This window comes from Branchiostoma lanceolatum, chromosome 11 (genome assembly GCF_035083965.1).
Source record: "Branchiostoma lanceolatum isolate klBraLanc5 chromosome 11, klBraLanc5.hap2, whole genome shotgun sequence".
Classification (NCBI taxonomy): Eukaryota; Metazoa; Chordata; class Leptocardii; order Amphioxiformes; family Branchiostomatidae; genus Branchiostoma; species Branchiostoma lanceolatum.
This window is the reverse complement of record NC_089732.1, coordinates 17,488,478-17,505,570: the sequence shown is the minus strand read 5'-3', so window position 1 is coordinate 17,505,570 and position 17,093 is coordinate 17,488,478. Positions and strand designations below refer to the sequence as shown.

Sequence of the window (17,093 nt, the reverse complement as noted above, 5' to 3'; positions counted from 1 at the left end):
GTGTTTGTGGTGGCTTTTAGTTTGTGGTTGAAACAAGGTGGTAGGTGGGCAAAAGAGAGAACAAGCATTTTTGTGGTGGTTTTTAGTTTGCAGTGAAGAGGTTACCATGAAAATTGCAAACGTTAAGCTACTGCTAAAATTTCAACATTTACAGCAGCTGCAAGGCTTTCATACCACCAGACAGTATCTACTTTCAGTTTGCCATTTTGCTGGAACAATCCCTCTCAAATGCAAAGCTCTAGTCAAACTTTCTGTAGCTGCCATGGTATCAAGTAAAGAAAAATGAAGTCTTGGAGAAAGATGTGGTGACCATAGATCTTATACCGTTTATCAGTGAATCTCTGCAAATCTGTGGATTAGCAGACCTGGGTGAGTCAGTATGAAATGGTCAGATCAGAAGTTAAGTGGTGATAGACATTACGGCACCACTGCTATGCCTCCAGGCGGTCTTCAATCATGGACTAGCTAGTCCCAGAGAAACCAGACTCACTACCAGAAGTCATTTTTGTTCCTGAAATCAAATTGTTCTTTTCAAAAAGCTTTGATAACAGTCTGTGGTGGTTTTAATGGCACGATGCATTGGTATGAAACCAGTATTTCTTGCTGGACCAGTTAAAGAAATCAACCGGAAAAAAATAACAGCGGACTGATTTGATTCTAATATAGAAAATGAACAGTATGAAATCAGTTTCAAGATCAAATTGTACAAATGCAAGTATATCTAATTAAACTGGACATAAAAGTAAAAGAAAGAACAAAGAAGTACAATGTTAGCTACACATTCTTACATCTGTTCTAAACCTTAATCTGCTTAAAGAGTGTGCGTGAAATACAGGTCTGTATAGAATCTAATCACTCAAATGTCAGCTAACCTGAGGGCATCCATAACAAAATGTAAAAAAGTCACCATGATAAACCTCAAACCAGCATAGGGGTCAATCCCACGTAATTGGAAGGACGTTGGGACGACTACAATCTCATTCTCTATCTTAGTACCCCGCCCCACCACATTAAAGCATCCTGGTGTGAAATTAAATGGTTCTAGCCCAGTGGAGTCTGCCGTGAAGGAGTTGAGGTGTTAAGGGTTATCTATTTTCTTCTTTTTTTTAAAAGGGCCATTCTAATTTGATTATATGGATGACATCTTCTGGGCATCGCAAAATTCATGTAAGTGTGACAAAAAAAGTTGAGCCAAAAAAAAGGTTCATGATGAAATCAAAGTGGTCAGGAAGGTTTTAAAAATGACTGAATTTACAGAACATGCATGGTATGCCAAACAATAAATTTCGAAATACATTTTGTGCAAGGAATATAACGTTGGCTAACATAAACTCTGGGGTATATTTACTCGCCATTTTTCGAAAACGGTGTATTTAGAGAAATGTGTTAGATGCAACATCAGTTATAATGCCAGCAATGCAAACTTTGACTTTGACTTTATAGGGATCCACAATTAGCTTACAATGTGCAGCTATTCTTCCTGTGGTCCTTAAACAAATACAAATACATATACACATAGATACAACATTACGCAAAACTTTCCCACACAATACATTAACAAAGGATAACTGGATAAAAAGTTCACAGAAGAATATCAAGTTCATGCATCAATTGTCCTGTTCCAGAGGTGTGACATTCGGTACAGGAATCTTCTCTTCTCTGCATTCGTTTTCGGTTTTGGAAGTCTGATTGAGTTTGATGTTGCTGCCCTTGTTTGATACCGACTGTTTTCCGACTGAAAGGTGAGTTGACGGTACTGGGTTTTCGGCATTTTGGTACGTACTAGCCGGCGGAATGTAGCAAAACTTCTTTGCTGGATTCTCTCGCTCACCGGTAGCCAGCCCAGGGTGTGTCGCATTGTTGCACTGTCTGTCCTGGCGTCACATCCTAGGACTAGTCTCGCTGCCCTGTTCTGCACGACCTGTAGCCGTTTGGTGTTTTTAGCTGTTGTATTTCCCCACACCGGAGAGCAGTAATCCAAATGTGAGAGTACCAGGGTTTGTGCCAGATCTTTCCTTAACCTACGAGGTAGTTTGTTCCTTATTCTGTTCAGTTGACTCATGCCCGTGTTGCACTTTTTCACTATGTGGCCGATGTGATCGTCCCATGTCAGGTACTGATCCATATGAACTCCGAGTAGTTTCACAGTTGGAACTTGCTCCAACTGTTGTCCCCTGAGCTTTAGATCTAGTGGTGGCGCTTACCCAATCCGTTTGCTACTTCCCACTAGCATGGATTTTGTTTTGCCGTTGTTCAATTTGAGCAAGTTGTTGTCAGACCATTCTGCTAGATATAGCCCTTCTCACATGACGTGAGAAGTGCACACAGTCAAAATTTTCCGGTCAAAAGAAAGCTAGTATATAGCAGACTTCAAGCCTTATTTACATTTCCCTAACTTCATCACCAACTTCCGAAGAGAGCAAAATTACCAAAGCGTAAGAAGTTAGGCACACTATCTGGCGTAGCACTAAATCAGAAGGTACATTCCTGAAAATGTCTCACAGCGTCTTCCGCATGTAACGCGGAGCGTTAAGGGCCCATGAACAGTATGAATACATTTTTTGTCAAAGTATGGTCTTTAGATGAATGTGTTCAAAATTCATTCATTAAAACATGACCATTCTCTGGCAACCAGCAATGGAGCGCCGTGAGTTCCAGTGCGTAAAAAAACGTCCGATATTTGGGCACCCCCCGTTATATAAGTAACGACAAAATCAGTACAATTTACAATTATGGGAAAAGATTCATTGTATTTTCCAATGAAACACATGGTTAAGCCATTGAAAACAATCACTTAAAAACACATGTATTTACATTTCAAACCTCAGATCTTTACCACCCCTGCAAAGCTGGATTTGTCAGGATTATTTAGGTGAAAAAAGAAGGTCAACTCCTGCATTTCAACGAACTAGAGCCAGAAGTTTTAGATGAGACCAGGATGGGTTTGTGTAAAAGCCGGGGCCCCGTGGGGCCCCGACGAGGACGAAAGTTTGCGGACGAAAGTCGCTGACGAAAATCGACGTAAAGCGCTGATGTCGCCACAAATACAAATACACACAACCGATTGTACATAATGTATGTATGTATGTATGTATGAATAAATAAATAGAAAACACGCAATAACCTGAAGGTTAACCTCCTTGGTGTTCCCAAGTTTACTAACGCTTAAGTGGTGAGTGGAAGAATCGCAGTCTTTAATCTATAGCTAGTTATTTACAGTTACACCTCACAAAATACCGGCCTTCGCGCAACGGGATTGCGGGAGCTAAATCCTGGCATTCCCTGAGACGCGATGTGCCAGAAATACACACAACTGATCGGGTCTATCATGCAGTGTACACTGAATCGGCCTTTTCGGGGACTAAATAATACACATTTTGCAGCCAACCCGTAACCATCAGCCCATCAGCCACCCCCATAACCATTTGCCGGCAAATATGGCGGGACACCTTTGGCCCCTGCCAGATTTACGTTAAAAAATCATTATTTTTTAAAGTCTACGAATTGCGACATTTCCACGAACAAAGTCTAAAATGCCATGTTTCACAATCAATAACATACAGAAAAATTCCTCACATAACGTTAAGAACGCCGAAGCGTCACGATGCATGCAAAAAAGAGTTCCCAGATGTGCGTGTTGATAATACCCCCATTCCACTGGGACGGCGATCTCACAGCGACCTCAATTTGACCAGATCGCCGTGAGAGTGCGCCGAGAGCGCCATGCGCGCCAAGCGCGCCGTCACCTCGGCGATGGTTTTGGACAAAGGGTGGCAGCGAGGGATCAAAGGACCGCAGCGAGCGCTCAAGGATCGCAGCAAGCACTCTACGAGGATTGAATGGTCTTATCTGTAATTCAAACAAATTTCATTCTTGAAGTGGTGTATCTTGAATTTCTAGGAATTTTGTGGTCAAATCATAGTTTTGCTCATGGGTAATACAAATTGGCGAATAACTACAAATACTTGCTTCCATTCAAATTAAACTCCTTTCAATTCTTAAAGTCAGTGGTTCAAAAAGTGTTTCAAAATCCTGTGATTTACGTTTCTGTTAAAACGAAGAATGATGAAATATATTTATTGCAAACAGTTTACATGACAGACAACACAGAAAAAACTAGTTGAACATATATATAACTAAGACACACACTGAGCGACCGTGCAGCGACCAAAATTGAATCTGTTTTCCCCTTGATTTCATCATTCAAATATGATTCAAGAGGTAAAGGAGTTGAAAATGATAAACTCTTTAAGATCTCGCCGCCAGGCTGATGGGTGTCTCCCAGTCTGTGCGCTGTGATTGGCCCGCTGGTTGGTTGGTCGGCGTCGATTGTCTGGTGGCACATGGTGCGTCTGCCATTGGCATGGCAACGCTTCTTGGGAACCACCCCATGTGCGAAGGGTATCATATCGTGATCGCCTGACCAAACCGGCGTAAAACAAGGCCCGACTACGGCGTAAAGGACCTACGAATTACTGGTATGCTTCGCCCCGTTCTCTTATATATAAGAAGGAAGCCATGAGCTCTTTGATACTACTGTTTTATTTTCGCTGCAGGCGGCCGAATTATAAATTCTTCCCTGAGGCCCAGAGGCAATGCACGACATGTGCGCCAAGTAACTTACTACATGAGGAATTTGACATATCCGGCGAACGATCTTAGCACACACATTTAGTACATACGTTATGACAATCTGTTGTGTGTATTTGTGGCACATCGCGTCACAGCAAAGCAAGTCAGCGACTTTCGTCCACAAACAAATGTGATGTGGAATCAGACACCCTACTTTAGACCAAGGAGGTTACAAAATGCCCTCAAAAGCAGCCTCTCAAGACGTCCAATGTTTTCCTTCCATGTTTTCCCCGGTCAATTTCTCCGGTAACGTCCACTTGATTTGATAAAAAAATCGTCGATTCAAGCCTTCAAACAGCCCCATCGTCGCTCATCGCACCAAATATCAATTTTCGATAAAACCCCACGGATTCGCGCTTCTTCTTCTTTGCAGCTAACATCTCGTGTACTGCGAGACTTGCATGTCATTGGTCAAATTTTCGTGATGCGGCGTGACGTCTCAATACCAGTTTTCGCAGGTGCGTGTAACTCGGCGTCATGAAACTTAAACAATGTTTACGAAAACATACGGAAAGCCTGGTGACTACTGGAGTGTTTCGGATTTTTGTTGTTGCTTTTTTGTTGGCTATAACTAGTGGTGAACTGGGGAAAACAAAAGAGAAAACGTCAGCCCGATGCGACCCGCCAGAATTGTAGTGGGGCACTGGCAGTGGGGAGGGGGCGCACTACGCTGTTTTCCCTCGTGTGGTCAGTATGCCACATTGCCAGACACAACTGTGTCATTGACTGGGAGGGGGTCAAGGTTATTGACAGAGAGGATAACAGACCCACCCGGTGGATTAAGGAGGCGGTCTGGATAAGGAGGACAACACCGGTCATGAACCGAGACGAGGGGGGGATACAAACTTAGCCATATTTGGGACAGTGATCTCACTGCAAAAGCGCCACCTACATCGGCTACTTATAGCGGTGAGAAGCAGTACTCCAGTCAGAAGCTCTGAAGAAGGTGTCTGATAGACATCGAAACGTTAGCAGGTGAGATCAATACCTGGTTGTGTATAAAGAATCTCCCATATCCTATGTCAACACTCCCTTCCTGAATGTAGTGTGGTATAGCTCACCGACAGCTTGTCAACCTCTCAGTTTGATATCAACTACACAGCTGTAGATCACTTTGATATAGCGGCAGGAAAATATAGCGTTCCAGTGAAATGGAATTAGGTCGCGGCACTTAATTTTGATGGTGGGAACATTACTGTCTCAAATATTACTGATCAAATATCTGCAATGATGAAATTTTAGCTGGTGACCATTAAATCAGCTAAAATTAAGTTACAGTTAAGAATTCAAGAATTACAGTATGTGGCACAAAAGTAGATACAGAGTTTTCAAAGAGTAAGCCATGGATCTAGAGTGTTTTCCCACATGGTGAACTAGTGATGTTCTGAACTTAGTATGTGACAGGAAAGTTGAAACTTGGCTGGCTTCCAAATTTTCAATGTCAAACCTCTTGCAAATGGACTATAGAGTTTTCAAACGTGTCAAGCCATGGATTAAGAAGCTTCATGCTATTCCCTTGTGATGAGAACTTACTTAATGAGCTTTTTTCACATCAATCATTATTGTAGATCTCAAACGTCTCATTCTTAAGTTTACTAGTATGTGTCACTTAAGTTCATACGTTTGGCTGGCTTCCAAAATTCCATGGAGTTTTCAATGTCAAACCTCTTTCAGAGATGTCAAGCCATGGATTTAGAGGATTTTCCAATGATATTCCCTTGTTGAGGATAAACCCAACCGATTCATCTGTTAACGACAGCTTTGACATTGGCTTATCCAGGTGTTTGAAATAACTTTGCTGTGGAAATGCCTTTAGCAGATTATTCATAACAGTTAATAAAGCCTGTATCTCACTGGACTGTGCAAAATTGCACCAAATTGCACCAGGCATTTGCAAAGTGGTGTAAATCAGCACAAACCTGCGCAATTTATTGCCTGAAATTACAAATTCGCATTTCACAAAATGGAGCATATGGGCCCAAATTGGCGCAAAGCGGCACAAAATGATGTAATTTACATATTTCATAACATATTACCAATGTTGCACCAAGTATCATAAGCGGACATCCTTTTATCACAGTGACTGCAAAATCTCTTTTTGGTGCCTTTTTAATCCTTGTACATTCAGTTTTTTTATTCAGTGCATGGGAACACTGCAATTTCCAATAACCTGCCAATCTTGGCTTCGTATGCAAATGTGACACACGTCAGAGGAAAATTGCAGCAAAAGCCTAGCACAATTTGGTGCTGGATGTTTATTTTACTTTATACATGGAAGTTGCCAGGTTATGATAGTGGGACGAAATCATTATCTATGTCCAGCTTATAATGTTTTTCCCCAGTCAGTTTCTCACTCAATGCAAGAACACACCTTCTCCAGTACCTTGATTCAATTTCATTTGATTACTCTGTACACCAGTAGGAAAATGTCATATAAAGACAATCTAATATAACTCGAATGCAATAAATTGCTAAAGAGTGAGTGAGTGAGTGAGTGAGTCTCTAAACCTTTCCCCATCCTTACATACTTAGGTGGCATTGAATGTCTGAGTGCCTAGAATAGTAGACAAGAAATCAAGGAATACAAGTCACATGTTCTTCAGCACCAAGGACGGGACCAAGATAAATCTTTTCTTGTTCAATAATGTCCCTAAGATGCATGTATATGGGGGCACCCCCTTGTTTATTTTGGGTCTCAATTCGAGTTTGCACACCCTCAAGTCTAGCGACCGTCTCTTCCAGGAAATACTTCTGAGCCAAAACAACTGTGAATGGGAATGAAGGATATCCCTCTAGCTACAAGAAAACCCGAGTTTCGGTTTCTTCAACCTCTGTGATTTTAGTAAATATAAGAGGGAAAAAGTATTTTTCCGTCAAAAATGAGGCGCAAAATTGGGCATTTTCCGTGGAAGTAAACGCATCACAAAATTTTTTGACACGAAAATAGCTGTTAGTGTCAGAAAGAGAAAACTCCAAGGTATAATCAAGCCCATTACAAAGAAAATCCTACCACTGAGATTTTCACAATAACCCGATGCGCGAGGTAATGCAACACGGCCAAAAGAACGCAACAAAGGTCAATCTGGGTCAAAGGGGCAATTTACCTTCAACGCTTATGGATATCAGGAAGTAAGGCTCGGATCAAAACGCAATTTCCACCCAAAACACACTAATTCATACGCTTTTCAGCCATGTTAGTATTTAATGTCAGTTCGAAGCACATTTTGAGAAATGTGAACTCAAACCCAGACCCTCAAAACCCTTTCGTCCCTTTTTTCTCGCGGACTACCACGGACCCCTGTCGCGGAAGAACTGGTGCGTGCACCGTTAAGTGCTGAAGTTCTTACTTTGAATTGGTGGTGTTGGACTGGCTGGGCTAGCAGACATGAGATTGAGAGGTCAACATTTTGATTCCTGGCTTTTCTGGCTAGATGTTTCTAGAATTCTGGAGAATTCTTCAAAACTGGCTATGTCCCTGGAGACATCTAATTGTTACCTAGATAGTAATAACCTTTTTTTCATTACAATTGTACACATAAATTCATAAATTTTTGGGTCAATCTACTTAGAAAAAACTAAAGTTTTCCAGGGTAAGAGACAGTGTTGTTCTCGATTTAGAGTGTTGCCTGTTACCCACATAAACTATGATTATGACATTCTGCTTCCTCCATGTAATCCTTTATTACTGTACAATGTAGTATTTCACGCTATGATGTACTTAATAATACTGGTGACACACAAGGATTTATATGTACCTTGACTTATTCATATATATATATATATATAAATACTTATTACAATACAAATTTTTCACCCAAAAGGCTGCTTTGTAGGAAAAAGATTGAAGTCACAGGATACTGAATTCAGTCATATCTGCCATGTACATGTACAGATCCAGACTGCACTATGCAATGCAGCAATGTGAATAATAGACTAGGCATATATAATGTATTTTCAACTAAGGCTTGCAGTGTTCATTCTTCAACTTGAAAGGAAACAGATTCTTCAGCCCTGTACCAACTCGGCCTATGGCTAATCAAACCAACTCACCCCAAAACCCAGGCCAACTTGGCCCAACAACCTAACCCTAAACTCTGGCTGAGTTGACCAAGAGGTTGGGATGAGTTAACCAGGGTATCTATATAGCCGGTACAACTGCCTGTCAGCGTAACACACCAGCTTCGCAAGAATGCAGCGCAGCAGCAGCTGGTTATATCACACTGAATGACATACAATGTACCTAACTTTTGCACATCTAGCTGCAAGCATTCTTTAAAGCTATCCAGCAAAAACTGTACTTGGTGGTAAGGAATTCCATGCAACGATAGGGTGTTGGTTGGGCCGAGTTGGTATAAAGGACTGATAAAGGAAACTTAATGAAATTTAGATGCGAGAACGATGGTTTTGTCAACCAATACCCCAAAGCGATGTATGACACCCAATCTAGAATGACTGATGAGACAGTTAGATCCAGGGATCTAATGGATCAACACTACTAATGTGTCAATTTCTAGTATAAAATCTAGTGTAAAAACTCTAGTATAAAATCCCATCTATATTCCTCCCTGTGATAACATTGTCCAATCTCGCACATTAGTCCCAAATTATGCTGTCTTTTCCAGATTGATGATACATGTATGTACATACCAAGATCAGCTAACTGTGCAGTGACATTTAGTAGTCACTGCTGAGGTTGTCAAGTCACAGGTAAGCAAATCAGCACATGCTTATTTGCATATTTGTGACTGGACAAATATGACACTCACCCATTTACTTAACTGACATACGAAGCTGATACATTATCATCTCATAGCCTCATACAGTAAACCATGGATACTCACAACACATCGTAAAGGTACATACCAAATATTTGAGGCAACATGTATCGAAACTGGAACACAATATCAGGTAAAAAACTAAATAACTATTTTCAATTTCTCAAATGTGTCGATGGCTACGTAGAAATAGTTTATGGTTATGGTGATATTTCATTTTCCTTCAATTGGTAGACTTTCTGCTAAACTCTTCTTCTAAACCTATATCATTCTATACAATAACTGCCTCGTGCATCACACTGGGAGCCTCCAACTTTAGGTCTAATACAATACGGATATAAAAGCCAATTCGAAAGAGATTTTTGAGCCAAAGTATTAATATATGTTGTAAAAATGTTGTATTTCAAGTTATTTTGGTTTCTGATATCCCAGGCAGAATAGATTTGTACCACTCACTTGAATCATAATCATAGTAAAAGGAGACCTAAAAACCTTCTAATCAGTGTTGTTAGGGTTTTCTAAATCATAATTAGACAAATTTGACAGAAGGATCTGCTATAACATGGGTATTGAGAAACATTCAATCTAATGAAAAAAAATACTCCCACACCTCTAAAAATGACATGCTAAGTACTACGTTGATTGCCTTGGCTGTAATGTGATGATATCATTGGAAGCATTAACAAAATAGATACCATCTATCGCTACTTTTGTCTTTTATTTCATGAGTGAATTCAAGATTTCATGTGAGGAATTCTGAATTTCTTGATTTCTTGAATTTCAATTCATGATAAATTGGTTAGAGATGCAAAATTTGTGACAAAAAATAGTAAGGCATGTAGAACTGATCACAGTTGTGAGTTACAGTTCAGTGCAACAGAGAATACAAGAAATGGTGACATCCAGGTAGTACATTTATGTAATCCAAAATAATTCAAGCAACTGGATAAATCAGACATTTCAGATAGCAATTACACCATATTTTATCAGTGCCAAAGAATCCTTATTCTCTGAGTGTAGGAATCTTCGATAAAAAATAGTGGATGCTCTCTGAAACAACTAAAGCAGTTATCTCAATGGACTGTGCCAACGTTGTGAATTTGCTCCAATTTTTGCCTGCCGTCGTGGTTAAAATAGTGCTCTCACCAAACGGAATGTTACATTCTCAGGTTTGGCTCCAATCAGATACAGAATAGCTTTACTGGAAACTGTGTTGGCACTGAATTAAAAACCGCAGTGGAATGATAAAAAATTCATCAAAGAAATGTTTTGTGCTGCTTTGCATCAGTTTCTGCCCATTTGCGCCATTTTGTGAATTGCATTATTTTTGCAATTTCAGGCAACAGTTTGCGCCAATTTGTGAATGCCAGTATCCATTGAGATGCCCACATAATAGAGGATGTATATCCAGTCGCTTGAACTATGGATTATGCAGAGTACATGTGAAATTGTTGATGCACAACGGAAAGGAAAAATCATCAAAATAGATACCTTGATTTCGGATGGAAGGAAAGATTGACAGTTCGGTTGATGTACGAGGGGCTGAACGACAGAGTGATAGAACGGCCACCCTTCCTGTTCACCAATCAGAACACAGAAAAGCAAAACAGTAAATTAGAAAAGCTGGAAGGGCAATGAAAGAAATCAAGGGTCAAGTGGCGAAGAAAGCATACAATAATTTTAACAAAATTCTCATAAGCACACATGGAGCATTCTGAACATATAGTATATGGCATGTCAACAACTGAGATATGCAAACGTACAAACACTACTTAAAAAATTCACAAAGTTTGATGAAAATTAGAATTATTCAACTTGTAGTCAGATACAGTATGTTTGATGACATTACATGAATTTGTGTGTATCAGTGTGATTCTACAAGTCCTTTTGAAGGAGTCATTCATACATTGTAGACCCATGGAAAAAGTCCAACATGTGTAGTAATATAACCTGGTCTCTAGATGTCATTTTCATAGATGTTTCCTTGTACATCTTAGTGCACTAGTTTACACTGTACTTAGAACTGAATTTCAATAACCCATTCCTACTTTCCTACAGTGCATCTTGCTTCATTCTTTATCCTACTATATGAATCATTTAGTTAAGAAGGGATGCCCTAACTTATGACGTGCCCTAGATTCAGACATATTACTGACCTTGTTAGACATAAGTTAACAGTGTTTGTTGCCACTGACTATGCTGATTAGAAAGGTAAATAAACCAACTATATGCACACAGCTGTCCTTTGTATTCAAAACATATATATTTCTCTAATTTCTATTTTGACAATAATGATGGTTGCAATTAAGGGTCACTGTGTAGCAAATATGATCTTAAGATTGTCTAAATTTCATTCACCAAAAGCTGACCATTTTCTGGCTCCTAGGAGCGCCGTGAGTTCAAGTGAGTGAAAAAGCGTGTTAAGCTACGGCAGGTCCCGTTATGTATGTTGGGACCCGTATATACACAGTGCTATGAAAGGATTCAAGTCCTTCCATAGGAGATAAGACATGTAATTGCCTCTTTCTTATCTTCTGCTATTAAGTCAACTCAGTGGAAACAGGGCGGCCACATTAACCCTTCATTATATCCGCCTCATTTAACACCTTGACTTGATAAAGATGGGGAAAGATGAAACTGGTTATGGTGATGATTACTTCTGCGTGCTGATAGTCATGCACAGCAGTTCTTCATTTTATATCAGACAACCTCTGGGAACCCCAAAATTGATGCGAGCATGCGAATAAAAAAAATTTCGGCAAAAGAAAGGTGACTTCAGTATGAAATGTACGCGCACGGACATCATCCATATAATGGAATCAACATGGCCTTATAACATTGCAGAAGAAAACAAGAAATCAAAGATCTCATATCTCATATGACAAAGAGGCAGCTTATTATGTTCGTAACATACTATAGTAGTGGGCTATACTAGTGGGCTAGTCAAAATCTTGTCTCATACATTTTAGCCAAATAAAACAATCTCTACTGTCTGTACTTTTTATCTTTATTATTCATAGCATGAAAATGTGTCTCTGATAGACTATTTGTTGTGTATTTGAAAATTTGTTGTGGCTCTGTATCCCTTAAGCCCCTGTCACATTAAACTCACGTCGTACCTACGATGCACCTACGATGCATTTCCCGTACAACGCACGATGATCACAGGTAAATCGCAGGTAAATCGTAGGTACAATCAGCTATCGCAGATCGTCGGACAATGTTCAAAATTTCATCCATCGTCGTACGATTTTTAAAGCCCCATATTCAGGCTTTACTACGGCCTTTTTATCTAATGTTGAGGTGACGAATTCATAAATTTCGACCATGTTCTGATGGTTTCAGTTACCCTGATATATTGCCGATGTTGATGCAAATTGTAACCATCAGAACACAATAGCAACCAGAAAACAGTGCGCCCGTAGAAGAGCCTGCTTCCAAGTTTAGATTTTCCACGTGTCAGGTCCAGAACCACGCGCATATAATTGCTTGATGTCTGTATAAACGTGGGTTTATAATTAGATCATACCTTAGTGCTATCCTGTCTCTATTTTCAGTTTCAGTTTTTATTGGACTTTTTTTGTCTATTATGTGCTTTCTTTTTGATGGACAATACAAGTGACCTGCCATATTCTTTCTCTGGGCCATCCGCAAACTGTTCTCTTGGCAAACTAAAAATAGAGACAGGATAGGACTGAGGTCTGATGTAATTATGAACCCACGTGTATACAGACAGCAAACAATTGTATGCATCACCTGTGTGTGGTACTAGATCTGACACATGGAAAATCTAACCTTGGAAGCAGGCTCTTCCATGGGCTCGTTGTTTTCAGGTTGCTACCGTGTTCTGGTGGTTACACTTTGCATCAACATTGGCAATATCAGGGAAAACTTAAGCCATCAGAATGCGGTTGAAATCTATGAATTTGTCACTCATCATTAGAAAAAAAGGGCCGTGGCAAAAGCCTGAATTGTGGGCTGCAAAAAATCGTACGACGAAGGATGAAATTTTGAACATGTTCAAGATCATCTTTAGCTGCATTTTCCGACGTAGGACACTCGGCGATGGCTAATTTCACGTGCGATTTACCTGCGATTTACCTGCGATTATAGCCGGTGCAATGGCCTATTGGGTAGAGTGTTTGTCTTGCATACGGTAGGTCGTGAGTTCGAACCCCGGCCGGGTCATACCAAAGACTCTAAAAATGGTACATGTACATACTGCTTAGCACTCAGCATTTGGGAAAGAGTATGGAAGTTAAACACACATCACTACCAGCGGACCAGCCCCCTGCTGTAGTGACTTGCACTTGTGTGGCCCAAGGGCTACAGAAATGGAGATGGGCGCCACCCCAACGCATCTGATCAAGATGTATGGGACACTTTAACTTTTTACCTGCGATTGACCTAGGTACACTAAAAAAACATTGTACGATGTACCTACGTTATATGTGACCACCACTTTGTATTTGTTAACTATTGCACCCGGTTTTTCCCAAACATACGACGTACGGCGCTGTAATGACCCCATCGCAGGTACGATGTGAGTTTAATGTGACCCTAGCTTTACTCTGCAACATCCTCACTAGATCTTTGAACAACACACACAGTTATAATTGAATGTGCAAAGGTTGGGTGTAACAGGTTGTTCAGTCAGCTGCTGCTGCACTGCATGCCTGCCAAAGGGAATGCTAAAAAATACACAAAATGTCGCAACCCTACAGTAGACCATAAAACAGAAAAGAAATCTGTAGCCTTACAGCGGATAAAGGCAAAAAAAGTTGTGATTGTACTGTAAATGAAAATTCAAAAGTATACATGGATGGCTATAGGGAACAAAGACACAAAATTTTGTAAACCTACATGTATGGTGGATAATTAAAGTGACAGTACCATCTGTTGCCTTACAGGGGGTAATAAAAACAGCCACACTATACTGTCAATAATAAAACACCTCTTGCAATTTTGTGAAGCAAGTGAGTGGCAGGCACGAACCTACTTCAGGGTATGCACGGACATTGCATAAATACTTGATGAATACCTTAGAATTCTTTAAAACTTGCAAATAGGCATATAATATACTGTTAGGCTAGCTCCTGAAGGATTGCCAAGAACACAAAATGCTGTGACCTTCTTGAGAATGATAAAACAGACACAACATTTGTAACCTTACAGCTGATGATAAAAGACATAAAATGATGTAACCCCACGGTAGATAATAAAACAAAACAGAAAATGGTGTATCCCTGCAGTAGTAACCAAAATCACTAATAAAAAAGAGATATCTAATAATCTATCACTCAAAAACTATGACTATGGCATGTCCAGGACACGGGATATTAAATCCTGAAGTTCCGATGGAAAGCGTGACACAATTATCAAACTTGGACTTCATTTTTCAAACCCCCCACACCAACCAAATTTCATAAGGATCTATCCACAGCTTCTTGAGACATGCTCAGTTATTCTTGAGTCCACAGACAGACAGACACAGAAACGTCACTGAAAACATAACCTTCTCGGCAAAGGTATTAAAGGTTTGCAAATCAACGTTCCCTCCCACTTTAGAAAGCAGCATGTGGTATCAGTTAAACATTGTATTATTAAAGTGGGATATATTCAATAATAGGCTGAGGCTACTGACATGATATTCTTGTCAATAAGGCCTTTTTTTGTACTATTGACGGGATGTCCATGTTAATAAAAAAAATTCTGGCACTACTTGTTACAGGATGTGTCCATCAATAAGATTTTTTTTTGCACTATTAAACTTAAGGATGTTCTCGTCAATAAAGAAAATTATCACAATTGACAGGATGTGCCCATAAATAAAAGAAAATAGGCACTATAGGAACATCCTGCCACCAGTCATGCCCCTATTAATATTCATAGTAGTTATCACTCAACAAAATAGAATAGACAAAATGCTTAAAGCCTACAGTTCACAATAAAACAGACATGGCATCTTTCACCCTACAGAAATGATAAAACAGACACAGGATAACTTAAAAGTCGTAACAGTAGATTTGTACAGTCAAACTTGTCCATCCAACCAACTCTATCCTACAACCAACTCTTGTCAACAACCACATTCAGACAGTCCCGTCCGATTTTACATAGTAAGTGAACTCTTTCAAGCAACCAACTGCAGGCTTCAACCAGCAACCACTTCCTCATGGGCCTCAGGGGTCATAATGTGTAGATTTTACACTGCATTCAACAACAAAAATGATTGACAGCGGCAATCAGTCCAGCAAGCATTTCAATAAAAGGTTCTACAGGCAAGCTTGTGTTTATGTAGCAACAAATGTAGAACAAAGTGAATTTAAATATAGCAACAAATGTAGAACAATGGAGACACGAATCTCAATGTAAACATTCATTGTAAGTACAACAAAGGTTTTGTACATGTACCCGAAAAATCTTTTGTTATGTTAACGTTTATTGGCAATGTAATCGACAGTGCATTGTAGTCTTGTAGACAACAACAGTTTAGTTTGTTTTTTCTTGTATATACTGTATTTCCTCACTTGTCTTGTAATTTTATATGCATAACAGGCAGATAAGTCCTGTACGTGCGAAGTATTTATGCAGCCTCATTTATTCCCACAAAATCAGCAAACCGACCCAAGTTTTATCCAACAGCCAACTCCAGTCAACAACCACATTTCCTTGGTCCCTTGACTGGTTGTTGGATGCAAGTTTGACTGTATGTAATAAAACAAACGGTCAAGGCATCTTCAACCTCACAACAGATGATATTACACATGACACCTCTGCCATTTCTATACCCTACAGTAATGATACAACACAGAATGTAGTATTAGCCTTGTGAAGTCGATAAGACATAGATCTACATGACATACATATACTACAACCACAACGGTATGCCTAAACACCTCACCCGACCTCATCCGACCTCACCCGACCTCATCCGAGTCTAAAATGCAGTGTATGCGGGGTAGGGACATTATTTGACGTTCTGGATACGTTGAATATGCAATCATGAATGCAAAACAAGCAGCAAACTCTAAGTATTTACCAGTTTTTATAAGTTACTCCGCTCGTTTTCAAGATAGAAGATTTCTGGCCGCCATATTGGATCATGCCACTGTTGGGGTCTATATGGGGAAGTTCTTCATACCTTTTTTATTTATTTTTGTCCGACAGGACGATAAAACGGTGGATACTAATTACATTTTCATCACAATCAACTCGTTATAACTGTACACAATAACTGTAGACAGTAACTGTACACAGTAGCTGTACACAAAGTGTTTTTCAGCGTCGAATACACGCACGTAGTGTGTAGTCAATGGGTTTGCGGATTCGATGGGGTGGTCTACAGGGGTGGGCTAGTGGGGTGGGCTACCTCAGCATCTACCCTTTCTGGACCTCAAGGCTGTGCATGGGGGTTTAGCATTGAATGGAATTTCCCTGAGGAAAAGATGGGTCACTCTGTGGGAGGGCCGGAAAGAATGCTTTATTTTGCTGAAGGATCATATTGCTTTGGGGATGCTACAGTGGGGGGTGGAGGTGGGCAATGAGCATACTGCATACATTTACATCGTGCAGGAGTTTGTTATCCCCAGTTTTAGATTTTTAAACATGGAGGACTATGTTCCCTGTTCCTTTATATACTGCTCAGTCAGGCCAACAGGACAGTAGCATTGTGGCTACAAGAAA

The 17,093-nt window shown here is 40.0% G+C and overlaps 1 protein-coding gene across 11 annotated transcripts in view; it reads right to left on the bottom strand.

The window, feature by feature from the left end:
* Positions 1–17,093, bottom strand: part of LOC136445028 (3',5'-cyclic-AMP phosphodiesterase 4C-like) — a 366,783-nt gene that overhangs the window by 188,740 nt on the left and 160,950 nt on the right. For 9 of the 11 annotated variants that reach the window (XM_066442870.1, XM_066442869.1, XM_066442861.1 and 6 more), the window contains exon 2: positions 10,899–10,982. The exons of the other annotated variants lie outside the window; for them this stretch is intronic. In XM_066442870.1, coding sequence (XP_066298967.1) covers positions 10,899–10,982 — 84 coding nt within the window. The remainder of the gene's footprint in view (positions 1–10,898; positions 10,983–17,093) is intronic. 11 annotated transcript variants of the gene reach the window in all.